A 27,825-nucleotide genomic window follows, 5' to 3' on the forward strand; every position below is an offset into this window, starting at 1 on the left:
ACAACAGTAAAAAAAAATTTTTTTTTGTTTTCTTTGTTTTTTTTTTTTTTTTAACACCAATCATTAAATAATTGTTGGAAACAAGAAGAGTAAAAAAAAAATGGTAATGCTTAACTGTCAGAAGCTATTGTCATACATAAATATTTTATCTGTCTATATAAGTAGGTATATCCGCTGAATATTTACAAATACTTTTGATAACCAACAACTGTTATTGTTATATAATACAATTAAATTATTATTATTTGAAACCCGCGGTTGCTAATTTTAGTTTTTAATATGTTTTGGTTTTGTTTAAATAACAGTGTATAGGGTAAATGTATTCCACCTTGCATCATGATATGAATTGCTGATATAAACCAAATTTAGGCTTTAAAATATTAACACAATCGGAATAAACTAAATATTTATAAAGTATACCAGATTTTTCCCAGTGATAGCCCTCCAAAAAAAGTTCTACTGTTTAATTTAGCTACATACATACAATATTCTCGTTAATATGTCATGATATATCATAATGCTATTCGAAGACTCGTAGATTTTTAAAGAGACTGGGTGAGGTGGGAGGATCACCCCCGATTCACCGCTGCCATTCTTGACTTATTGCAGCCTCTCCCATCTCCCACTTAAAATATCCCCCAAGTGTAAACTCAAAATATATGCAAGGGAGTTAGACAACAGTTGCCAAACGCTTAAGAAATCCTGTCCAAAACAAATGCGACGCCGGACAGCAAATACCGGCTGTCAATCTCATTAATATCATAATGTTATTGCATATATCTTAATTTACAAAAAGTGCTAACATAATGTGCTAATTCATACGCTTACAGTTTCGGAAAAAATTAAGTGCCGAAAATTTGTTAAATTTTAAAAAGTTGGAAGAATTACAAGGTAGGAATTAATTTTTCTCAAACACAATAAAAATATTTAATAATGTCTAAAAGCTGCTAAAATTTCATAGGATTTTAAATTTCCGAAATATTCAAATTTTCGAATTTCAAATATATTATTTTTTTTAAATTTTTAGCCTCGTCATTTGTCGAAAATTAGCCATAAAACAGAAGTTAATCGAAAGAATTTTAAACACAAATACGGAAGATAGTCATTGACAAAATTTTTACCCTATATTACTAATTTTTTTTTCTTATCTTTCCTTTATTTGAATAATTCCGATGTTTAATAACAAGTTGCTGGACAAGAATACCAATGTCCGATGAAGCATTAGAAAAAGAAAAAGAAGAAGAATATTTATAAAAAAAAAGCAATAAAAGATGAAGATAAAAATGCGCGTTGTGCCTTTTTTTTTACTTTTTATTTATAGCTTTTCCTTTTTTTTCTGACTTTTATTTTTATCTTATCATCTTTCGATATGTTTTAAAAATTTAATCATCAGAACTCAATGTTGAAATAATTTCTGAAATCCGTCATGTATCCACCCAACTTATTTTATTCGAAGAAATAGAATGATATGCGAATTTTGTTTTTGGAAGTTATGATTGTTGTGGAAATTGAGAAATTCTTTGATCATTACAATTAATTTGTAAATCATGTACATTAAACAAGGTTACTCGTAAAAAATTATTTAAGTATGTGTGCGGTACCCAATAAATGAAAAATTATGATTATAGCCTAACACCTAATTTTTTATTCTAAAAGGTAAATGTAAAATAATTGGAATACAATTTGTTTTTTTTTTTAAGTATTTAAGAGTTAATAACACTTTAAGTACCCTCCTTTGAGAAATTTTTGAATAAAGCACATTATTGTCTGACAAGTTATGATGATTATGTAGGTATTAGGAAATATTTTTATAGAAATCGAATCTTTTTGTAAAAATAAATTTTTCATTAAATATTTGAATGTTATTTAAATATTTTAAGGTACATATTTTTAGGTAATTGGTATGCCGTGTGCAAGATTTTAAGTGAATAAATGTAGTTCATATGATGTTCTTGTCGAGCTCGTGTATCATAAGATAATTATTAAAATTTTTTAGCTATATTCATGTCACAGTAAGATTATAACTGTTTAAAAAATGATTACTTTTCAAAAATGATTGAACTATAGAACAGATTATTAGACTGTAGAGCCGTGAGAATATAACACGACAGTGATTTAAGTATTCACGTAGTTGGAAGAGAATTATTTGACTAAAGAAGAAGAATTATTATCAAGACTAAAGAATAAAATATTAAAATATTGTAATGCATAAAATTCTTCATTCTGTCATATTATAATAATAACTTACTTCTGTGTTTTATGATTTCTATAACTTAATTTCATCACTATATTGCACTTTTAAAACTTACAAATAAAATTAAATTGTACATTCACAAAAATTTCCAAAAATATAGTAAAATTTTAAATGCCAATAGGGTTTACTGTATGTTAATCAAATAGAGTAACCATTGTTAAAGGAATGAAAACAATAGCTTGTAACAAACGTGTTTTGAAGCAAAAAGTGTTGGCATATTTTACCAAAAGCAATATAACTTACTGAAAATAATAACGATTTCACATTTGTATTGAATATTCTTAATTTTGTATATCTGGATTAGTGCAAGAATTTCTAGATGACCAATAATCTGCCAAACTTCGCCTCACACAGTTTTTTACCAGCTATTTTCTATGTCTTTTATAGATCATTTTTCTATGTTTTCTTTGACACCCTTGGTTGTTGATATTATACTGCCGAGGTAATTGAATTATTCGATACCTTATATTAGTCTCGAATTTTCGACGAAGCAGGAAGGGTTTGGCTTCGTTTATTCGGAGTGATTTAGGTTTTCTCGTGTTAATTTTCAGATCGATTTCCGTCGCTCTTATATACAGCTCATTCAACTTTGTTTTCAAATCCTTTTGGCCATTGCATTGTATGCGCCATGGAATGGCTGTTGAATTTTGCATTTTTATATCTAGAGTTGTGTTGAACAGTAGTGTTCAATGCAATTTACCATTATGGAGAACTCTTATTTTCGCATCTTTGTATAATGCTTTTATGAGGTTCGTTAGATTTAGTGGTATACCTCTATTATTCAGTGCTATCCATATGGCCTGGCGTTTTATTGTATGGAATGCTTTTTCAAAGTCGACGAATACTATGTACAGTGGCGATTTCCATTGAATCAATTGCTCCACAATTAGTTTCAGTATGATCTATGCATCTTCTTGGTTTTCCGAATTTGATTTGTTCTTCTTTCATAGCTTCTTTTATTTTTATTTCCGTCCTGGACAAAATTTTGAGTGTTGTTACGTTTTTGGCTATGTCCATGACAATTATCTCAAGTTACCCCACTCCCTGTGCTCCTCCTTTTTCACGATTTTGACAATTATGTTTTGTTTCCAACATTCTGCGTTTTTTCACTCTCCTTTATGTTGTGGTACGGATTGCCGAATTTCTTTCATACTACCTATGACAGATTGTAGTAATCCCACAGTAATGCCATTGAGACCTTCTGCCTTAGTTTCTACTCTTGAGTTTCTCTAGAGCATCTATAATTTCTCACTATTTGGTATAGGGACTGTACTTATTCGAGCATATTGATTTTGCAGAACTTTGAATGTTTGTTTGCTGCGAACCTATTTCTGCGGGAAGCCAACTTCTGAAAACTATTCTGATGGAAATAATGTGAAGGCATCAAATTTAACATGCCGAGTTACGGGGACGTAAATAAAGTATTTCGGTCTGTTTATATTTATATGCGCTTGTGTAATCTAATTTCTGCTGAACAAATTTTAACGAAAATTTCTTTGTTTGAGTTTATTTTGGCCATATGACAAATTTATCATTTTTTTAGGTACATAACTCAAATATATACGGATTAATTTTAGAATTGTGATATAATGCTAAATTTGCAAATTTAGTATACCTTCTTATGCAATAATTTTTAAAAAATTTTTTAATTCGAATTTTTATATATAAATATAAAATATTTTCATGTTCAATATAATTTATATTTTATATATTTAGGATATTAATAAATTTTATTTTGTATATATATACGTATATATATAGGATATTTATTACATAATATTCAAATATTTTTTAATAATCAAACTTTATTGAATTTATTTTTTTTCCCCAAATATCCTTTAATATTTTAGTGTATTAAAATCACAAAGTTTATATGATAATGACAAGGAATACAAAGATTTTTTTTTATGAATGTGCCATGTTATTGTTGTTGCCATATTCTTAAAAATATTTCTTTTTTTTTGCAATAAATTTAGTAAAAACTACTAAACAGGTTCTTAAAAAAAAATTATTTGTTCTTTTCATGTTATTTCTAAATTTTTTGTTTTTGTTGTTGTTGTTTTGCTTGTCAAAAAATTTTCGGTAGTCCAAAAAAAAAAAGTATAAAAGGAGTCGAAAATCATGGATGGCATTGAGTTCAATTTTGTTCAATAAAGTTCTATTAAGAATTCTATTTTAGAAATAATTTAATTGAAAAACAAACAAAACAATAAAAATGGTTAAATTCTTAGTAAGTTTTTTAAAAATAGAATTTTAATGTTAGAAGGTTAATTGATGATGGTTATTAAAAACAATTTCGGTATTATTTGTGGATTAACGCGAAATCTCAACAACTGTACAAAATTAAAATTAAACAAAAGAAGAAAAAAAAAATGTTGTGAATAATTGAATAAAAATATTTTTAAAATTTATTTGATATTTAAATATTTTACTTTGAATTTGTTTTTGTCTATTCAAATATTTTCAATAAGTGCCTATGATTTTCAATGAAATTCTAATTGTTTTAATAAAATACAAGAACAAATTCCAAATTTCATAGTGGAATTAGAAATTTCGTGATTTTCATTTAAATTAAAATTATTGAATTTGTTTTAAAAAAAAAATAACAAAGAGATGAAAACCAAATTAAAATAAAATTAAATAATTAAACAAAAAAAAAAAAAAAAATTTTAATATATTTTTTAATTGCATATATTATAGATTGTCTTAGTAGCCGCAATTGCAATTGCACAAGCTCGTCCAGCATCTGATGAACCAGTTGCAATTTTAAAAGCTGAATCAGATTTTGAACCAGAAGGTTCATATACATTCATGTTTGAAGGTGCTGATGGTTCATTCCGTGAAGAAAAAGGTACTATTATGAATGCTGGTAAAGAAGATGCTTATGTAGCTGTCAGTGGTACATATAAATATATTGATGCTGATGGACAACCAATTGAAGTACATTATACATCTGATGAAAAAGGTTTCGTACCATCAGGTACAAATATTCCAGCTTCAATTGAAAAAGCTGCACGTGCTGCCGGTGAAGCCCATTGAAAATTTATTTAAAATTTTTCAAAGGACTTTATTATTGATTTCAGATATAGTCAAACAATATTGTAAATTTTTAAATATTTTTTTTTTCTGGCTTTTCTATTATGTTGAATTTGTGTTCAAAAAAACAAAACGTGTAAATAAATGATTATTGTTTAAATATTTTTAAATAAAATTTAAATAATATTTTGTTATTTAAAATTTTTTTAAAAAAAAATTTAGTTTTAATTTGAATTCCACAGTAACTTAAAAGAAATATTAATTCTCGAGAGAATTATGAGAAAAAATAATTTTTATTTTTGATATTTTCCTGAATTGTACCTCGATTATTTTGATCTTAAAATTTGAAATGACATATAAGCAATTCCGTTCTATTAATTTAATTAATTTGAAATTTAAACAACATTTTCCTATAAAAATTACTGTAATATTTATAGTTCAACATTTACAACGCATAATTTAACATAAATATCCGTAACTAGACTACAATTGAGAAATCCGAATAGCTGATATTCTAAATATATTGTAACAATGAACTCAAATAAATCTCATATATGTAGATTTACATAGCTGAGTTCATTGCTTACGTAATGATTTCTCATTCACTTTTCAAAATGCCGAATTTCACTATAGAGATAAGTAAGAGAGTATAATTTTATGCAATTGCACAAATAAATAAATTAATATTTTTATTGCAATACGATGAAAGAGAAAGTGTACTTGTCATTTCAAAGTATGTGTACAGAATCGAAAAAAATTAGAGAGAGGGCGTGAGATAAGACAGAAGAACAATGTAACGTCATATACCAATTACTCATGTATCAAATCCTAGTTATCAAAACCTAAAAATTCCATTGTTTGTTAAAATTGCCTCAAATGTACTTTGATTAATATTAAATATATTTAATTCGTTGCGCACGTAAGAAATATTTTAATCAACATGCACATGTATAAATATATAAATGTATTCACAATTACAATTTGCAATCATTTCTGTGTACAAATATACATATAATATTTTTATTAGAATAAGTAATAGTAATTAATTATTATTTTTAAGTAAGAATTCATAATGAAATTCTGTTAAAGATGAGATAATTAATCGCTTGGAGGTAAATATCACAATTGTTTACATGTAAACAAGTTCACAATAATTCTATCACATTTGGCTGTATAGCATTTTTGTAAATGGTTACGTATGTGCTAAGTTTTGTATTTATGTGTTTAGATACTTATATAAGAATCATCGTGTAAAAACAATTTTCTCTTGTATATATACAAACGAATTTAATCAAATCCAGGGGCGTCAACTAAGTGATAATTGATTTTCTTCTTCTCTATTTTTTTTTTTCTCATTTTAATTTTTATGCAAATTAGATAATAAAATTTTTCAATTTTACTATATTTAACGTTCTATCAAATTATATTTATGTGTTATTTTTTTTTCATCTATTCTGAATGAATAATGCAACCAAGCCTTCTTAATATTCATTTGTTTATTATCTATAATTTTTACATACCTAATAATATTTTTGAATGATATCACAACTACAATAAAATATTATTATTTTTTTAATTTATTTATGTGAGTTGTATAACTATATAATATTTTGTTTACTCTTAAAACCAATCATAAATATTTGATAATATTGCAAATAGTAAAACAATAATAATAAAAATAAAATTGTTTTGTTTTTTTTTTTAAATCTTAATAATAATATTACTGTCAAAGATTAATGATTTTCACATATCATTTTAACAGCTATAATAACTGTCAAAATCAATGAGTTATCTGTCAATTCGATTTGATGTAAAGTATTCGTTATACAATATTACATAGATAAATAGATACTGTATTACAGTCAATCAACTTTGTATTCTATTTTAATCATGTACACAAACCTTATGTTTATTACTGTAATGGAATTTATTGTTAAGTATACCAAATTTATAGAATCAGAAATTTTTAATACTTTTATACTATTATTATTTACAAGAATGTATATATGTATATATATATATATATACTATGCATATACATATAAACAATGTGCGTGAATTATTCTTGTATGATAACGACATTATTCTATGAAGTGTCAATTTAAAAAAGTTAATAATTAATTTTAAATAATTTATTAATATTTTTAATTTCTATATAAAAATGTATGTAAAGCTATATATATATACATAGCTATATGTAAACAGGATTTTTATATAAATAGTAACATTTAAGCTCAAACTATTATTAGTTAAAGACGCCTACACTTCAAACCAAAAATTAATTAACACCTACAATCAGCTGTTCAACAATTAATAATATTGTAAAGGAATTCAATAAAATATATTTGAAATTTTTGAAGAATAATCAAATAAATTACATTATTTACTATTTTATAATAATTATTAATAATATATGTATAATATAAAATTGTATAATTGAAATGTCATTACACAAGAACTTATAATTTATTTTAGGAATTTAATTTTTAAATAATAGTAATTAATATTGAAATTATTTAATTAATAATTATTATAAAAATATTTATTTTATTCCCTTAATCAGTTATAAAATCTTGTATAATGTCACTAATGTCATGTTGGGTGTGGAAATCGGATATTATATTCGTGTATAATACTCTGATATTAATTTACTAACATTTATAAAAATTAATTAATAGGAAATGCATCTTACATTATTAAAAAATTTTACTAAAATAATAGGTGAATTAAAAAGTTTAGTATACAATTACAATGATGACGTGTGGTGTTATGTAATTTCCGGCTTCAAATATTGCTATCATTCAAAAATTTCACGAGTCTCTTGTTTCTCGCAATTTAGTCAATAAGAAAAATTAAAAGTAAATTATAATTTTTTTATAAAAGAACAGAATAATTTTATTTTTCACAATCAAACAATTTGTTTACACTTTAAAATTATGAGTTTTTAGGGCTTCAGTTGTTTAAATATTTTAGAGTGTTGAAATAAATCCTTAAAATAATAATTGCAACCTCTTGTATTTGCAACAATTCCTGTAATATTTCCACTCTTATTCTAAAACAATTCTTAATTTGATTTTATATTATTTCGTAGGCATTAAACACAATTATGTTGAACATATACTTATAAAAAGCAATTTACACTTTTCAAAATATTACAAGTAAATTTATTACACCTTAAGCATTTGTAATACTCGTACATCAATGTAAAATTAAAGTGTAATAAAATAAAATAAAATTTAATTGTGGTTAAATTAAATTTAATATCTACTTTGCTCATCTTCTTTATTGTTCCATCTTGATAATTAACTAAAAAAATTTATGATTTATACCATCTTCACATTCAATAAATTTTAACATACGAATGTAAAATCAATAAGAAAACTGGTCCCGGAAATGTAAATGCGGTAACATTTCAATAATTTTGTAAATCAAAAAAAGCATATATATATAATTCATAATTAAGTAGAATTCAACATTACTTTAAGGCGCATTCTTTACGGTTTATACCAACGAGGGTTTTTCGTTCATGCTCGCTTTGTCAGAATGGTATGTAAAATTATGAATCTAAAAAATATTCAGAGTTTTATCGGTTTTGCGTGAAAGCAATGATTTTTTTGCGTTTCAAACGAAATTTGAAGAGTTTTTTACGAAAAATACAGAGTTTTTTACATCTTAAACAAAAAATACATACATCTAAAAATACTAAGCTTTTTACATTTACATGAAAATTCCAAGGTTTTAATGTAAATATTTACTTTTAATGTAAAATATAGTTTTTTACAGTCTTTTTATGAAAAATAAAGAGTTTTTTACGTTTTAATCGAAATATACAGAGTTTTTTACGTTTTTTCGAAAAAAAAACACAGTTTTTTACTTTTACTTCAAAATATACAGAGCTTTTTACGTTTTTCACAAAAAATATAGAGTTTTTACAATTTATGTAAAAAATACGCAGTTCCTTAAGTCTCAATTAAAAATAGAGAGTTTTTTAAGTTTTTTACCAAAAATATAGAGGTTTTTGAGTTTAACACAAAATATACAGAGTATTTTACGTTTTGTACGATAAATACAGAGTTTTTTACGTTTCATTAAAAATATTCAGAGTTTTTTACGTTTTTTACGAAAAATATAGAGTTTTTGCAATTTATGTAAAAATATGCAGTTCCTTAAGTCTCAATTAAAAATAGAGAGTTTTTTACGTTTTTTACCAAAAATATAGAGTTTTTTACGTTTAATTCAAAATATACTGAGTTTTTTACGTTTTGTACGATAAATACAGAGTTTTTTACCTTTTTTACGAAAAATATAGATTTTTTACGAATTATGTAAAAACTACGCAGTTCCTTAAGTCTCAATTAAAAATAGAGAGTTTTTTACGTCTTTTGCCAAAAATATAAAGTGTTTTACGTTTCATATAAAAATTCAAGAATTTTTTAGTTTTTATGTAAAAAAAATAATGTAGTTTCTTAAGTTTAATGTAATTTTATTAGTTTTTTACGTTTTGTTCAATTAATACAGAGTTTTTTACGTTTTTAACGAAAAATACTAGGTTTTTTACATTTATGCGAAAATTCTCAGATTTTTTACCGTTAATGTATAATATCTTGGATCTCTTCGGTTTTCCAGTCTTTTTTGTAGAAAACAAAGAGCTTTTTACGTTTTATACGAAAGACACATAGTTTTTTACGTTTTTTACGAAAATTCGAAAGTTTTTTACCTTTTATGTAAAAAATAGATAGTATTAAGTCACATGTAAAAGAACACAGTTTTATAAATTCCGAACGAAAAAACATAATATTTTTTAATGCCTAATCGATTTTAACCCCATATTCGTGTGTATTCTTTAGAAACTCTATTTTGCCAATAGAGTGCAAAAAACAATATTAAAAAAATTAACAATGTATACAATTATGAAAAATGAACTAATGTCATATAACAAGTGATAAAAATGTCATTACTTTTTTTAATATTTAAAATAAAAACCATTTTACAAGGCTTTCAAATATGTACCCATGAATACGTACCTATACATTCATAAATATTATGACTATACAATTGAATTAATGAAGTTTAATGCATATCAAATAACAATTTCATGAAATTTTAAGGAATGGCCTATACGAAAATTGTACGCAAACTAAATTTTCATCATTCATAAAAAGAATCATTGCCGGCTCAAGCAAAAGCACTGTAGCTATTTTTATGTTTTCATTAGAAAAACCAACTTTTTTTTTAATTCTTCAATTTATTGTTTTAGTTTTATTCTCGCATTACAGATTTTCACCTCACTGATAAAAAATATACAAATTTTCTACATGGAGTAATAAAAATTGTCGTTTCGGTATATGAAATTTTGAAATTACGGCAATGAGTTTTATTAGTAAACTGGACAACCAATTTCGTTTTCATTTTGCAGGTGATATTATTCTAGGCTCACATCACCACTTTAATTCAGCTTATGCGACATATATAAATGATTTCTCTTCAATTCAATAACTTCTATTGCAATTGGCTTGTAATGCGACTGTCTTATGCAATACAAGTCATTGAAGTGATGTGGCTTCCTTAACTTCAGAATGTCAATACAACTTGTCAAAATTATAATCCCTAATATTGTTTTCTAATATAATATTATCAAGTTCAATTCAAAGTAAAATTTCTATATTAATTGCTACTCTACTTAAAAACTTGTAATCCTTGAATTCTATTACTAAACGGATTTAAAAATTGTATTGGGTAGTATTTACGCCATATTTATCAGTATGAACTTATTTAAAACGACTTGTAAAAGTAATATTAAACCCGATTCTCAATTATTTATTCCTGTCTATCAAGATAAAGTACTTAGATATTGACATCTTTGGAAATCATTTTTATTTCAAATGGATTTAAAATAATTCTACTGTCATAATTTTCTAATACATTAACACCATCATTATTATTATTCTGACATTTTAATTATATTAGAATTCTTAATTTTTTATTTATGCTAAAATTAATTAAGTTTAAGGTTTTTTTTATGCAAATAACAAGTTGTCATGGAAACAAATTGTCATAGAAAAAATCATGGGCTTTGGAAAAAATATTTAAAATACCTATACTTTTACTTAATAATGAATTTAAGTCATACATTATAATTATAGAAAGAATTTTAATTTTGATTAATCAATGTAAACTAGATCCTATTCACAAGCTGATAATTATAATAGCATCTATAATCCGTTCGATTTTTTTAAGAATTATTTATTAAAACTACATACTTTAAGGCAATTAAATATTATAACTGTATAAAATGACTATTAAACTAGTTCGATTATGACAAACAAAAAATTCTTATTATATTTAAAATTTATAAGTAAGAAATAATTTTGCAGGGGAGATTGTTAGTATTATTCTTAGCATGTTGTAGTTTGCATCAAACTCTTTTACATTACGTCAAATTAAAAAATTATTCTTAGAATTAATAGAGAATTCGAAATTGGCAACAAAATCTACTGCGTCCCGGGTGTTGAGATTATTATGCCTTCTCCTGTAAAAACAAGTTATTTCACTATAACGCTCCTTCAAGACTCTCACTTTCAACAAGTTCCTGCACTTTGTAGGGATGCCGGCAAACTACTTTTCCGGTCGCATAAAGTCGCATGGCACATATTAACTCTCGTTCGTGTTTAATTTCTCAGTACATCTTTTCTTTTTGTTGCTCATGATAGTATTGCATTTCCGCAGAAAATATAAAAGAAATTTATAGGATTCGGCTGTACCTTTTAGATTCATACTTCAAACTATTTAAACTAAAACAATTTCATATTTCACATCATATAAATCCAAAATACTTTTCATACTCTCACATTATAATAATTTTGAAATAATATTAAGTTCTTTCAATATAACACCCAACATTTTTACAACTCACTATCAATTTAAAGCATACAACACAATATTATACACTATAGCAAGAAAACAAAATTAAAACTAACAATATTATTCATACAATTTTATTAAATTTTCAATTTAATTATTGAATTTTCTCACGGGCTTCTTTAAAATACTTATACATATGTATGTATGTAAATGTGTTTATGCATAGTTATGAGCAAAATATTATTGAGAAATTTTAAGAGAAGACATTTTCAAAAATTATTTTAAGTAATTAATTTAATTTTAAAGAAATTAATTAATATTTTTTATTTTTATTGTTTATACTAATTGCAATTATGAGTACAGAAATTGTAATTATAAGGCATCTAAATAAAATAGAAAAATTTAATTTTAAATAAATTATAAAAGTAAAATATTTTTTTTTTTTTTTTGAAAATTGACGTTAATTGAACCATAAAATATACAACCATTAGATTTTAATTTGGAATTTAAAAAAATATCTAATGCATTTAATATGCAATAGGAGCAAAAACTCGCAATTTTCATAATAACGACAGCCTACGGAATGTAATAAACTAAATGAAATAAGGAGCTATTAAAAATAAAAATATACTAGTAAGTAAAGAACAGATTTCTTGACTTAATCTGAAAATTATGGCAATTAATTTTTCAAAATGAATACAAATAAAATAAGAAATTAATATGAGTTCGTTGAAAACAAACCAAGACGGAACAGTTAGGTCCCCTCATCCTCCTCACAAAATCCTTAATATTTAGACTGGCTACGTAAGTCAACAATTGTAGTTCAAAACACCGGTAAAAATTTTCATCCTCTTCTTGCCCAACCCTGTGATCTACTTAAAAGACCCCTGAACATAATCTCCAAGAAGCTCCTAGTTCTTTTCAAACCTCCGCAAATAACAGCTCTCCGAACGCCTCTTCTCCAATTTCTCAATTGGCCAATTCATTTCCCTCTACACATTTCAACTGCGTGCACTTCGGCTTGAAAGACGCTAGGGTTTGTTAATATTTCGACAATGTTTGCTGTAGAAAATAAAAACACAATACAAGAAAAATTTCTTTTCGCCAACAGTATGTTTGCCATTAATCGAAAAACGCAGTTGTGTCAATAATCAGTGTTTTCCGATTTAATTTTCATGCATTTTTACCACAACTCTTCTTAATACTCAAAATAGTACTACAAGTCTATATCATATAACACTACCGTATAACACTTCACTCGTATTATTTTAGCAAATTCAGTAGCTGTGCAACAAAATTAAAAAATTTTACAAGTAATTCGACATCTTCTATTGACGACATTAATAAAGCTTTTCAATTAATACACCTTAAAATTGAGAATTAAATGCAAAAACTAACAACCACAATAATTACTAATTATACGATTTATAATTTTGAAGTAGTATTTTATACGATAATGGTTTGATAATAAAATATCTTGGACAGAAAAAGAAATAAAATTTTTTTGACTTGTCGATTTAATCAAATCACATAATTACATCTTAGATTTTATATACAATGATGTTACAAAGCTGTTGTGGTAATACTACTTTAACTATACTCAACTATTCCATATGACATTAATAGTAATTTTCACATTTTTCTTTATGATAATGCCAATATAGAGAATTATCAATGGTAATACAAATGAATATTATTTAGAAATGATTTTAGTTGTAAAACTTAATAATCTTAATTTATTGTATTGCACCTTTAAGATTTTTTTTTTTATTGGAAATACCAATAAATTAATTTCAATTTGTCTGTTGAAATTCTTGAAAACTTCTTTAATTTGTTAAAAGAAATAAATATATGAGTTAAGAAGAATTTTATTACATACTCGTAATTCTATTAAAATAATGACATAAAAAAGCTCTTTGATCGCGGGGTGTTGCTAAAAACGAAGAAGAAGAATCGAAAAGAATTACAACCATTATCACATTATAAACAGTTTAATAAGGTAATGGAAATTTTGTGTCAAATTTATTTTAATTGAATAACACAATATTGGTTCAATTTAAAAATTGTTTTAATCACATATCACCAAATCATGATTTGAACTTCTTCCATAAAAATTACACTTTACATAACAGAACACTTTACATGTATAATTAGATGATTGAGAAATTTCGATTGAATGTTATGAGTTGTAGTTCAGCTGCTATAAGAATAACTAACGGAAATTTCATCATACAACTGAAGAACAGATGGATGACGTAATCAAAGGAACGAGTCAAGGCGAACGAACTAGCAAACTACCGTTTTCTAGACAGACGCTCTACCAACTGAGTTGCAGAGGTATGAGGATACGAGTATTTCCCGAAAGTTGTTCTTCACATTGCTTTATACTGTTCAGTGTCTGGGATGATTTGCTGTTTTAATTAAAATCAGTCGCTTAAGTATAGTGCACTATATCCGGCTTTGTAATTAGTCATTCGCATGTTTTTCTGACTTTCTTGTATGCTTGCATTTAATATCAATCAGCTTTGTGAATTTGGCGAATGGTCTTCTCAAGCATTTAACATATAAATACCGGAAGGTTTTGTTTGTGGAACTTGTGTTGAACTCTCTTTGAGAAAATTTCGATTTTTTTATCACTTTAAATCCCTTTTATCGAACCTCTCTTTTCGGTTTTACTCTCATTCGGCCAAAAGACATCTAACACCTTCGCATCTACAGTATTTACACTTTTCATTTTTGCTACCATGGCTTTCGTAATCTATGAGTTGATCATCCGTTGCATTATTTCGGAATGAGAATTTTTTTCTCTTTATTCTTCTCTCAATTGCTTCCTGGTATTCTGATATTCTGTTCTCAGTTGCTTTCTGGTGCGTAGCTCGTGCTTCCTAGTGTGCATAAATAGTATTTGCTTTAAATAGACATTGTGGCTTTTAATATTTCTTAGTGTTGTTCTCAGTATTATACAAGATTTGAATAAATTAAATTATAGACCGATCAGAATATTAAATTAAAATTTAGAATTTCAAAATATTTAATTATGTATGTATAAAAATTAAAAAGGTTAATTTTTTTAAAATTCGCACAAAAATAAAAAAAAATTAATTAAATATTTATATCAAAAAATATTCATACTCTTTGAACACGAATGTTACTAGTACAACTTTATAATTATTTTCTAAATGAAATTAAAATTTTTGATGAGCATTACTTAATATTATTACATATAAGTTATAATATTTTTACATTAATTCCAAGTTGATTTTTCTGAAGATCTAATTAAAATGTTTATACGGTAACGTGAGATTTCAAGTTAATTTTCAACTCTTGTATGTTGTGAAAAATTTTATTCTTCAATCTGTAATAACAAAATATAGGAAATTTAAGAATAAAAAAAAAGAAAAAAAAAATTTCAAAAAAATGTTTGAGAATTTCATTAATAAATTTAATGAATCCAAAAAAAAAAAAAAATCACATTTCATTTTGATTGAAAGGCGTATAAATTATTGCAATATAACTAACCTAATATTGATTTTAGGGAAAATAATTAGTGAAGAAAATTTGATAAACATTCTGCAAGTTGTAATTAATTTTTCGACTCGACGGTATTCATATAGAAATAAAATACAAAAAATTTGCCGGCACTATAGTGAGAAATTTTCTATCCATTCATGTGACTCGGAAACTCTAAACAAAATTCGAAACATATACACTAGGTGTACAATCGTACAGAGTACTTTAAAAAATTGTTTAGCAGAATTTTAATTATAATCTTCATTATAGCAGTTTTAACTTTAATTATTATTTACAGTTTGCATGTTATTACTTTCAACAATTTTTGTTTGTAACCTATAATTTTTGTTTTAAATAATTTAATTTTAATTTAAATGTTTTTCTGTATTCTCTTTTAAAATTTAAATGTTTTTAAAATGTAATTTAATTGTGCTTATATTTTTAATTAAATTATTCCGAAATCTTCTTTAATCTACATTATTATGCTACGGGTATAGAAAATTAAAGGTTATGCTGTGAAAATTTCATAGTTTTTATTTTTTGAATATTTTAAATTTTCTGGCAATATTATGGAAATTCTTTATATAGAGTTAATAATTTTCAAAGAAATTCTTTTTTAAATTATATAAACAACAGTAATAATATGTAAGCTTTGCAATTGTAATTATGTAACTTTGAAATTTGAATAATGAATAAATTATAATTTGGTTTTTATTAATGATTATTTCGAATGTATTATATTATTGCAGGCTGCAATAAGTTTATATATAATCCACCTGTTTCCATATAATTATATCCATACTTGAAGAGTATAAAACTTTTAATAAATTAATTAACAAAAATTTAAAAATGATTCTGAAATTTAACACAATTTTATTATTACACTAATTTTGCTTAAGATTTAAGATATCATGAAAATATTTTTAATTGTGATCTTCTATGTGTCTTTCAAGTATAGCAGATGTACTGTTTTGCAAATGAAGCAATAGCCCTTGGTAAACAGCGATAATGCGATTCGATTTATGAGCAATTATTAATTTTTAGGTACATTTCACAATTAAAACTTCTTCAGCTTCAGCAATAATAGCTTCAATAGCTTGTCCATATACACCTAAGTCTATTCATTTTGCACTAAAAATACTACATTTAACAAAAATTGCTTTTATTTTTATTTCCGAATTTTTCATTTTGCAAAATTTTTTTTTTCAAATTACATTTTTTTTTTCATAAAAAAACTCAACAAAATTTTCTAAAAATAAATTTAAATTAAATTCTAAAGTTAAACACTTTTTTGATTTTTCATTCGTAAAAAAAAAAAAATTAATTTGATTGTCTCTTTAGCTAAAACAATATTATTTTCAACATAATTCAGCATAACTACATATATACGGGGGGCGATCAACAAATTGTTTTAATTACTAATTATTAATGAGCTTCTGATGCAGATTTAGCTGCTCTAACAATTGCTTCTGGTATATTTGAACCAACTGGTACAAAACCATGTTCATCAGCTGTATAATGTACTTCAATTGGTTGTCCATCAGCATCTATATATTTGTACATACCGGTAACAGCAACAAATTGATCTTCTTGTCCAACATTTTTTGGTATACCACTTTCTTCACGTATAGCACCATCAGATGTTTCATATGAGAATTTATAAGAACCATCTGGTTGATATACTGATTCAGAACGTACAATTGATACAGATGATGGATCATCAGCTGGACGTGATTGTACAGCAACAAATAAAATTGTTAAAAATGCAATCTGTAAAAAAAAATTATTTTTATTACCATAGAATTTTTTATTACAATTTATAAAATTCCAATATACTTACAGATTTGAACATGTTGTTTTCTTAAAAATATTATTTTAAATTAATAAAAATTTCTTTTGCGTTACAGAAGCTTCTCTGTGCAATGTAATCTCTACCTTAGTATAAAGTCAACTTACTTGGGAATGTTGTATCAATAGATCTTTTATACCTTTTCGCAACTATGATTTCTTTTCTGAAAACCAAAAAAAAATATATTCTTAAAAAATGATGATGATGAAAAATTTATATTCTTTTTTGGAATTTTTTATTAGTATACATTCATTTTAATATTTTTTCGTTCTGTTTTTTTTATACGAGAACTCTCCCATTTAGCCCACAAATTTGAATTCATTATGTATAGATATTTTTCATCATCAGACTCTAGTAATTTTTCTATATTCAAACAATATTCAAACAAGTTAAAAAATAGAAAAACAGAAGAAAAAAGTGCGTATTGTTTGCTAAATAGAATTTAATTTTTTCTTGCTTTCTTGCTCAAAATTTTTATAAATAAAAATTAATTGGAACAGAAATCTTTCAATAAATAAATTAATCCCATAAATTTTGTTAAATCAAAATAAATTTATAATTTAATCAAATTCAATATTTTGATGAGTCGTCCTTTTCTTTATATATACTGTTTCGAATATCAAATTTCATTTTAAAATAATTATAATAATTAACTTAAATATCAAATTTGTTACCAATAAATTCAATATTGTATTTTTTCTAAAAACCAGAATATTAGCAAAACTAGTTCATTACTAGATAAAAATTATTGGTTTTTATCACTTGAAACACCTTTAAAAATTCTTGATGACTAATAATATAATTGGTATTTTTTAAATTTTCTTATTATTCAATATTAGGTACTTCCATAGTATTGTTTGTGATTTATAGAAAAATGAACCGGTTCATTATTATTATAATTATGATTTCAATTTTAGAATTAATCAAAGTCTTAAAAACTAGAATCTTTAAACTCAAAATTTATGAAAATCCAAAATTTTAAAGTTCTTCCGTCTAGAATTATTACATTGAATCCATTGCTTAAGATGAACTTATAAATAGCATTTATGCCTGGTATTGTTGTGAGCAATGTTAAAAGACCCATTTTACGGTAGCTATCCAAATGAAAATTAAAGTTATTCAAATATTTTCGATAAATCTTTTCCAATTTATGATGTTGTATGCATCCATTTTAAAAATAGAATAAATAATAGCATAAAATTGTACAGACTACCCAAAATATTGCTCTTGTTTACCTAAAAATAAATTTAATTTGATTTTCAATTTTTCATAATTTTAGTAAAACAAAATATAACCAAATCCATTCTACAATAACTTTAAACAAAAACTTTTAAAAAATTTCAAAATCCACACTGAAACTTCTTTTGAGTAATTTTTCGATATTAAATAATTTTTAAGTAAAATCATTATTTCGCCCTCTCTTGCAATGATTTTGAACTATTAACAAACTATTACATGCAATTGAATTCTAATTTGCTTTAAACAAAAGAAGTCAAACAGACTTAATTAAGGTAAAACCAAAATTATTATCGAAAAAATATTAAAAAATAATATTTTCTAGGTTTATTTGGAAATTTTAAGATGACGATATTTTTTGTATGGAATTGTTATTTCAAATATAAACAAAATTCAAAATAGACGACAAAAAGATTATTATATTATTAAAAAAGCATAAAATTTTTATTATAAAATCAGTTGAAAGACACTTTTAAAACTGGTTTCAAAATCTATTCAAAAACTTTTTTGAATAGAAATTTTTATATTATTCAATTTTGTATATTCTATTGAAATTTTTATACATAAAGGACATTCAGTCAAGGTCAACCATTAAAGATATTCAATTTTTTATTTTTATTTTTTTCAATACATATACATAATGATTTTACGTCAAATATTTTGGTAAATTATTGAAATTTTTCAAAAAATATGAAAGAAAATCACATGTTTTCAATAAAATGTGACATTTAATAATTATTGACATTTTTAATGATAAATACTGTCATGAAATATGACAATTAAGAATTAATAATATTATTTAGAAATAGTTGTTGAAAGTTGTTATTTTAATTGAATTAAATTAATTGGCGATTGCGTATCTCGTTCTTGTAGTCTGTAAAAAATATGGTACATCCCTGCTAATATTATTATTAAAATATTAGCAGGGATAATACAGTGATACGATATTAACACAAAACCCAGATTATAAACACGAGACTGTGAATGCTTAATTATTGTGTGTTATCACGTTGTATTTCAGCATAATTTTAAAAATAAAATTTTATAAAATTCAATAATTCGAATTATAAAAATTTCGCTGACAAATTTTCCAAAAAAAAAAGGAAACAAACAAATTCAGTTGTATAAATTCTAATTCTTATTTATTTATACCTATAGATGGCATCTATATAATTACAGATGACGTAATTAATTATTTTTATATTGTGCTATAGTGTTGCCGTTATAATATTAAAAGTAATAATAGCACTACAATTTTTGTAATTCTTAAAATTCAATTATTAATAAACAAAATTTAAACTCTACTATTAAATTAATAATTTAAAATCTTCTTTTGTTAATTTAAATTTTATATTCATAAATTTATATTTATATTGATTGTAATACTCCATTATTAATAATTATATTATAGGATTATTAATATTAAAAATTAACCGGATATACTTAAATTTTTTCTGAGTATATTTTATATACTAAAAGAAATCTGGATAAAAATCATAAAATTTTTTTTATTAATTTTTTTGATTCTTTCAAAATATTTTGTCACATTTTAATAATCCATTAAGATCAATTCAACTTTTATTTAATTCTCTTTAAGAATTCATTTTGATTGTACATTTATTATTAATATAATTATCGGGCGTTAAAAAACAAAAAAAGAAGAAAATTTTTAATTTTAAATAATGTAAAAAATAAAAAAAAATTGATCTGAAAAATCCAATATTGTATTTATAAGCATATGTAAATATACAAGTACAATTAAATGTCGGTAAAATAAATAAAATATCGTTTTATATATTAATAATCAATATTCAATCTGTTATATAGCTACACACTGTAGATTATCTTAACAAATCGTAATTTTCTGTAGAGAAAAAAATCAACCTATCTTCAATATTATAATTTACATGTTATCTTTACCTACACACAATATATTGTACTCAATATAACTGTTATATAAGCTTAATAATGCCAGCATATAATATTATAAGATTGCATTATGAGTGCAATCATATTACATTTACATTCACAAAAATTGCGGTGTGGTATGTACAAAAATGTAAATTGTTACTAATCGGATGTTTAAAATAAAATATTTTCTTTTTCGAAATATAAGAAGAAGAAGAAGTAGAAAAAAAAACAGAAATTTCAAAATTTATTACGAAATGATACCGCCAAGGTCATATATCGATATGCTGCTAAGTGTTTCGATTAAAGTCAAAAATTTTATTGTTTTTAATTAAAAAAAACGTACAGCTCAATAAATTATAATAATTTTTGTAGATTAACTTCTTGGTTCTATATAAAAGTATTAAAAAATTGCATTTATTTACGTGATCTAGTAATTAAAATTGTAAATGTAAAAATATTTCCACATAATGCATTTGGAAATGTTCAAGGTGGGTAAAAGTCAAATTCTTAACGCATAGTTTTAATGTATAAGAATTTTAAGAGATGAACAGTTGTTTAAAGTTATTTCAGATAAGTCACACACATATTTGGTACAAATTTGATTCTACAAATCTGAATTTCGTCAGACATTTTGATTCTACGCCTCTAATCCTACGCAATCAATGTGAAAATCAATATGAAATTGTGAATTACATAATCAGCTATGATTATACATATCATATTGCAAGTAAAAGTACTTTTCGATATTTTCAAAATTTCGTCAATTTTCTTTTACACATCCACCATTTTATATTGCAATAAAAACAATTACAAAAATGTCAAATTATATACTTATGTAAGTACAAATTACATATTATAGATGGCGTTTAATTAACAACTTCTTATTTTTGATTCTGCAAATATCTCAAATATTTCATAAAGCAGATGAAAGAGAAAAACAAAAAATATTCACAATAATTACTATTACACATGTACATACGTATGTAGATGGACCTACTTAATTAATGTTTTAAATTAATAACTACAAGGTAATTTTAATTTAAAAGAAACAAAAGAAAAGGAATTTTTTCTTTTTGTACAAAGGCTCTGATTAAATACCAATTAACCATAATAAAAAATTACATTTTGAAAATTTTTTTTATCAAAAATAATTTTTTTTTAATTTTTCGAAAAAAAAAACCTTTAGCAGTATAATTTTAGTCAAAAAAAAAATATTTTAAGAAAATAAGAAAAAAATTTTTTTTTTGGAAAATTATTGAGCGCACGGTTGCTATTTAATTATAAGAAAAGATCAAAAATATTAATGTTATATACAATAAATACAAATCAGATTATTATGTAATTATGTGAGGTTGGAATTGATGATGATTTAAGATTTTAAAGTTGTTCACCTTAAAACTAATGTGTTAAATGAAATTTATTTCTTAATTTAAAAAACTAAAAAAATAATTAAAATAATTATGACTTTTTTTTATTAATGATGCTTGTTGATCAAAGATTTTGATTTTATTTCTTAAAATTTATATTTTAATTAAATGTAAAATATTTATGATTTAATGAAAAAATTGTTTTTTAGTATATACAAGTCAGAAACTTCTGATTTCTTTGCATTGATTTCAAATACAAAATTTAACTAACCCATTGTCATTGTTAACTTACCCATTGTGAATGTTGCATATAAAGTATACATATATGGAATAAATCGAATATAAATCGAATATCGATTTTTCTTTTGGTTTATTTATATAATTTCAAATTGATACATAATTTAATAACTCTCCGAATCATAACTATAACAAGAGTGCTGAAATCAAAACATTTAGAACAATTAAATTAAAACAAACCAGATGAGACGAATCAAGGTAAATATTGTAATAATCAAAATTATTACATATATCTAGCAATTTAAGAACACTATAATATTATCATTCGACACCTCTATAGAGAGTAAAAATGTTATAACTGATTGCACCGTGTAGAATTGTACCTTCAAAAACTATTCACCTACAATCGAAATCGATTGTATCGAAAGAATTATCGAAACAAAATATGAAAATAAGTAAATGCTGTTAATTTGTCAAAATTTTTAAAATCTTATGCATTATTTTTTATTACCAAAATTATTAAATTATCATTTTATTCATTTAAACATGATATGATCAAAATTTAAAAGTTTCTTTACAAAATTTATTTATTATTAATGATGTACATGCGAGTAAATACCATGAAAAAAACCTTTGAACAAAATTTTGCAATAACCATTCCAAAATCATTTATTTCAACAAGAATGCTGTTTAAAAAAAAAGCTTTCAATTTTTGATTTTAATTTAATTTTTATTTTTTATTCTTGCAATTCTTCTGCAATTAATTAATAATATATCGCAAATCCACCTTAATAACAAATTATTTTCAGAAAAAAAAATTAAGCGAATATAAATTAAATAATTTTACTTTAACAAAAATAACAAAAACAAAAAAACGAAAGAATATCAAAATCAAACTAAGCACTTTTAATTTGATACACCATCTATCCGTTTCATATTGAAACAATTTCGATTTTAATAAAATAAGAAACAAAAACAAAATAATAATATTTATCGATATACATATACACATACATATATATATACACAATATTTCTAGGTTAAAAAATCAAGAACAGCCTAGGTTGGTTTTAAATTTGGTGTTTTATAACATTTAGCATAAACTAAATCATCATTATTTCAATAGAGTGTGGATATTATGGCTGCCTATATGTTTAATTAAAAAAAAAATTATATTATAAATATAATGTTAAATAATTATTTATATTGGTATAAGAAACAAAATTTTTAGATTTCATCTCGAAATAATTGACTTAAATTAGCGGTTAAGTATTTTGTTGTAGAATTAAAAAAAAAAACAAGAAAAAAAAATTGGAATAAATTTTTAATAAATAATTCAAAGTTATGATTGCAGATGTCGCCGTGTTTTTTTTATTTCAATCACAAAACGTATACACACACAATATACACGTCATTTTATTGATATTTAAAAAAAAACGTAAATATGACACCTTCATATACATAAGTGTATTGTGTATATTGTATAGGACATAGGAGAACTTCACTAATAACCATAAACTCGGTGATATTAAATTACAGATTCATATTCAGATTTTTTGTATATTTTCATTGGTAAGTATACGCGGTTTATTCGATTTACCGATATCTTGTAACTTGATACCAAAATGCAATTCATAATATAGATTTTACATTTGGTTAATAATGATGATGTTGATGACAGTGATGGTGATGATGATGAGCTAAAAATTTAACAAGTAAAAATTAAAAATTACAGAAAAAAAAACAGAAAACATAAAACTATTTAAATAATTTTGGTGCAAGGATGACAAATTTTATATTTTTTTTTTGTTTTGAAACCATATACACAATAATTAAAAAACAGCGAAACTGTGATATTAATAAGAAAAAATAAAAACAAATCTAAAATTGATTTTGAAGGTTATGATCTACTTTAATTTTAAAAATCAAGTAGAAACAGAAAAAATTAAAGTAATTGTCATCGTAAAATTTTCATTATTTTTTTTTTTTTTTTGCAAAACACTATATGAAAAATTTAATTTTTCTTTAATTAATATTTTTGCATATAATTCCATAATGCAGTGGGAAACAAAATTTATATGTGGAATAAGAAAATTACAAAAAGAATTTTGCAATGTTGACAATATGAAATTAAAATTTCATAATTGAACATTTAATTATATATCACATGTGATGAGTGAATGCGATATTTCAGTAAGAGATCTTAATAAGTTATCAAATATTTGAAAAACTAAATTAAATCACTAAGATACTAAAAGAAGTACGTATGTACTCAAACTATTCAGGATGTGAAAGAAATCTTTCAATATATTCATACCAAAATAGCGAAATTTTGAGTTAGTACCTTTAAAAATTAAAATGGATATTGAATTTATATGAAATATGCTATTGAATTGTGTGCTCCGGAATGTATCAGAAGGAACCTCAGGAGGAGCAGTATCTTTATTATGTCGGACAGTAGGGCAGTTCTTAGTGACTATTTCGTCTGATGTAGTTGGAGCCTCAGGAGGAGAAAGATATTTATTATATTGAATAGTAGGGCCGCTCTGAGGACCCTTTAGTCTGATGTAGTATGATCCAAATTGCTAACAGAACTCGTTAGTGCCCTATGGTATAGGTACCACAGGCTCACATTGTTGTGGGTGTCCGGACATAATGACATAAACGGAAACCTATGCACTATCTATTCTACGCACTATGAAGGGTTGAGGTGAACGGAACAATTCCATTTATGTCTTCCTTAGGACCGAGGTACGTGAACTGGCCACAGTTGGTTTTCCAGATTTGAGTTTACAAGTAAATGTACTCAGTGAATATTGCATCTGATGGGTAAGGGGTAAGGACTGAGGATTTTATAATTTCCTGCAAGTTGCTACTTTCAAATTTTAACTTTATCTATAACAATCAATAAATTTAATTTCAAAAATTTTTTCAATTTTTCATAATTTGAAATTTAAGAAATTATTTTCATTCATTTTAATTAAACAAAATAACTATAAAATTATTAAATAATTTATCATTTTATTAGTACAATTTGTAACGCAACATAGGTGTTTGTACGTGAATCCTTGATTTTTTTGTTAAGGAACTATACTTTCAAATTCTAACTGTTTCGCTTATAATGTAGTTCCTCGTATTTCAAATTTTTCATAATACGTGATTCAAGATTGCCAAAAATAACATTCAAAAAATGAAATTCAATGTGTGCGCCCTATAAATATTCTCTTGTATACTAACGATATATTTACAATAATATGCTCAAATAATCAAATAAATGATGTTCAATTGAGGATCAGAAAACAAGTATCCGACTTTTTAGAAAAATACGAGTATGGAATAATAGTGAATCTTTATGAAAAGAATACTAAATAGTTTCGAGGAAGAGCTCTATTCCGGGGAGTATTTTCAAAACTAAAATGGATTATCAACGAACAAAGTTAAATTTTAGAATTTTCTTTTAAAGCTGTACAGCCTCAAATCGTACATTCGATTTTATCATCCAAGTATTCAGACAATTTTCTTTTACGCAAAATTCTTCAAAACTGAATTGTTTAATTTTGATTGTCATTTCTATGCACATGCGCCATTTTTCTTAGACAATTTGCCAAAATCTTCAGGTATATGTAGTTATATAATAAATTAAATCTAATGTGAATATGTGATAAAATTGTTATTATATTTAATTATTAATAGTCCGTGATTACATTAATTTTTTTCAATATTCGCGTGTGGGTTTAATTATACTCACTTTAAAATAATTATTCATAATACACTGTGCATATATACTCGTATACTTACCTCATATATGAATGTTTTGTATGTCAAAAATTTTTAATAATGAAAATATATTGAAATGAAAATGCTTATGGTTATAAAATAGAGAACGCTCCTTCAACACTTTATTTCTTCATTTTTCTTTCTATCTATTGCAAAATTCACTTGTATTGAAGTTCTTATTAGTTTTTAGGCATTTATTTCTTGTATTGAATTGTTATGGTTGAATCCTTAATACAATATAGTCTATATTGATTTAACCTGATTTTCTAAAATTCTTTTAAAAAATTATCAATCATAAATAATAGCAGCGTTCAGCCTCAAGTGCTGAATTTTTAAATATTTTTTTCTGTATTTTCTTAATTTTGTTTTTTGTTTTTCGCTAATATTGTATTAAATAATAAAAATAATTTAAGCATTTTAAAATAATAAAAAAAAATTTTTTTAAATAAAAGAGAGTTCTATGAAATTGGAAATATTTTTGGGATCCACCGTATATGATAATCTATTTCAAATTTTAAAGAAAAAACAAAAAATTACAATAAAAGAATTTCAAATTTATCTTCTTTTATATTTTAAATAAATTGTTTTTTTTTCTTCTTCTTTAAAATTTAAATTGTTTATAGCATTTTATTATTTGAAATTTAATTTTTATTAATAAATATTAATTGTACCATCTTTTTTTTGTTGTAACTTTGTAGATTCTATTAAAATTATTTATTGTACTTATATACATTTTACTTATATAACAGAATATAACTATGAAACTGAATAGAGTTGAACAACACCTTAAATGCCTTAGAAATTGTTAGTCTATTATTTTTTTTTTTCTCAGATTAATTTGTTCTTTTATAATATACATATATACAGTTATTTTTTCCTGGCTAATATTTTATGAAGATTACCTTGGTGGTATAAAAGGGTGTGATCACTTTGTCTTTTTTTCTTTTTTGATTTTTCTTCGTTTCATAAACGAAATTCTAGTCCAGTTGCATCCTATTATAGCTCTCAATTTAAATCTAATTTGATTTTTTATATATATGATATATAAAGTGTGTATGATGTAGGTTCATTTATTAATATAATTGGTTGTCTGATGGTATAATTGTTAGATAATAATTGTACATTTAATAGTACACTATGAGCTATATGCGGCAATATGAGATTTTATGTGAACTTTTGCAGTTAATTAAAAATTTTATAAATTATATAGGTAATTGTGAAATTTAAAATATTGAAAATAAAATATTTTCTAATTTCTCAATACATTATTTAACTAATTATTTTTGGGAATCGTAAGAACTGCATCGGGGGAAAAAAAATCTATTTCGTGCTTTAAAATAAAATTATTTCATTTCTTCAAATTTTTAATTAGATTTTTGATTTTATTACTAAAGTAATTGCACTATTTGTGTTATTAAATTTATCATACTAATGGTATGATACAGTTTGATCGAACTTTTTGATATATTATAATGAAACTAAAAGTATTTTTATAGACCTTCCGCGATTACATACGTTGTGTGTTTATGGAACATTTTATATTGGAATGAAGGATGAAGTGATTATTAATTGATGTAGAGAAGTGTAATCACTTCATACTTTCAGTATGATCAAACTAAATTGAATCAAATAACTTAAAGAATAACAATATAATTGAATGATCACAGATTAGAATGTCGACAGTTCAAGAAAGATAGCACGAAAAGAATATGAGGAGAAGATTATTGTCATATTTGTCATTTAAGACTGTCAAGAAAGATATTCAAACAAAAAAGGAGCAGTTTAAT

The 27,825-nt window shown here is 24.1% G+C and overlaps 2 protein-coding genes across 2 annotated transcripts; one reads left to right on the plus strand and one right to left on the minus strand.

The window, feature by feature from the left end:
• The first annotated feature begins 2,419 nt into the window (after nt 1–2,419).
• Nucleotides 2,420–5,293, plus strand: LOC129616095 (larval cuticle protein 1-like). The gene is made up of 2 exons (XM_055531564.1): nt 2,420–2,431; nt 4,955–5,293. The coding sequence occupies exons 1-2, from the start codon at nt 2,420–2,422 to the stop codon at nt 5,291–5,293; spliced, it is 351 nt and encodes a 116-aa protein (XP_055387539.1).
• Nucleotides 5,294–17,086: 11,793 nt separating this feature from the next.
• On the minus strand, nt 17,087–18,857 carry LOC129616052 (larval cuticle protein 65Ag1-like). Its single transcript, XM_055531496.1, has 3 exons — nt 18,746–18,857; nt 17,502–17,673; nt 17,087–17,431 (listed from the first exon to the last, which is right to left on the minus strand). The coding sequence occupies exons 2-3, from the start codon at nt 17,511–17,513 to the stop codon at nt 17,087–17,089; spliced, it is 357 nt and encodes a 118-aa protein (XP_055387471.1). The 5' UTR covers nt 17,514–17,673; nt 18,746–18,857.
• Between the last annotated feature and the right edge of the window lie 8,968 nt (nt 18,858–27,825).

This window comes from Condylostylus longicornis, unplaced genomic scaffold (assembly GCF_029603195.1).
Source record: "Condylostylus longicornis isolate FDR11 unplaced genomic scaffold, ASM2960319v2 ptg000162l, whole genome shotgun sequence".
Classification (NCBI taxonomy): Eukaryota; Metazoa; Arthropoda; class Insecta; order Diptera; family Dolichopodidae; genus Condylostylus; species Condylostylus longicornis.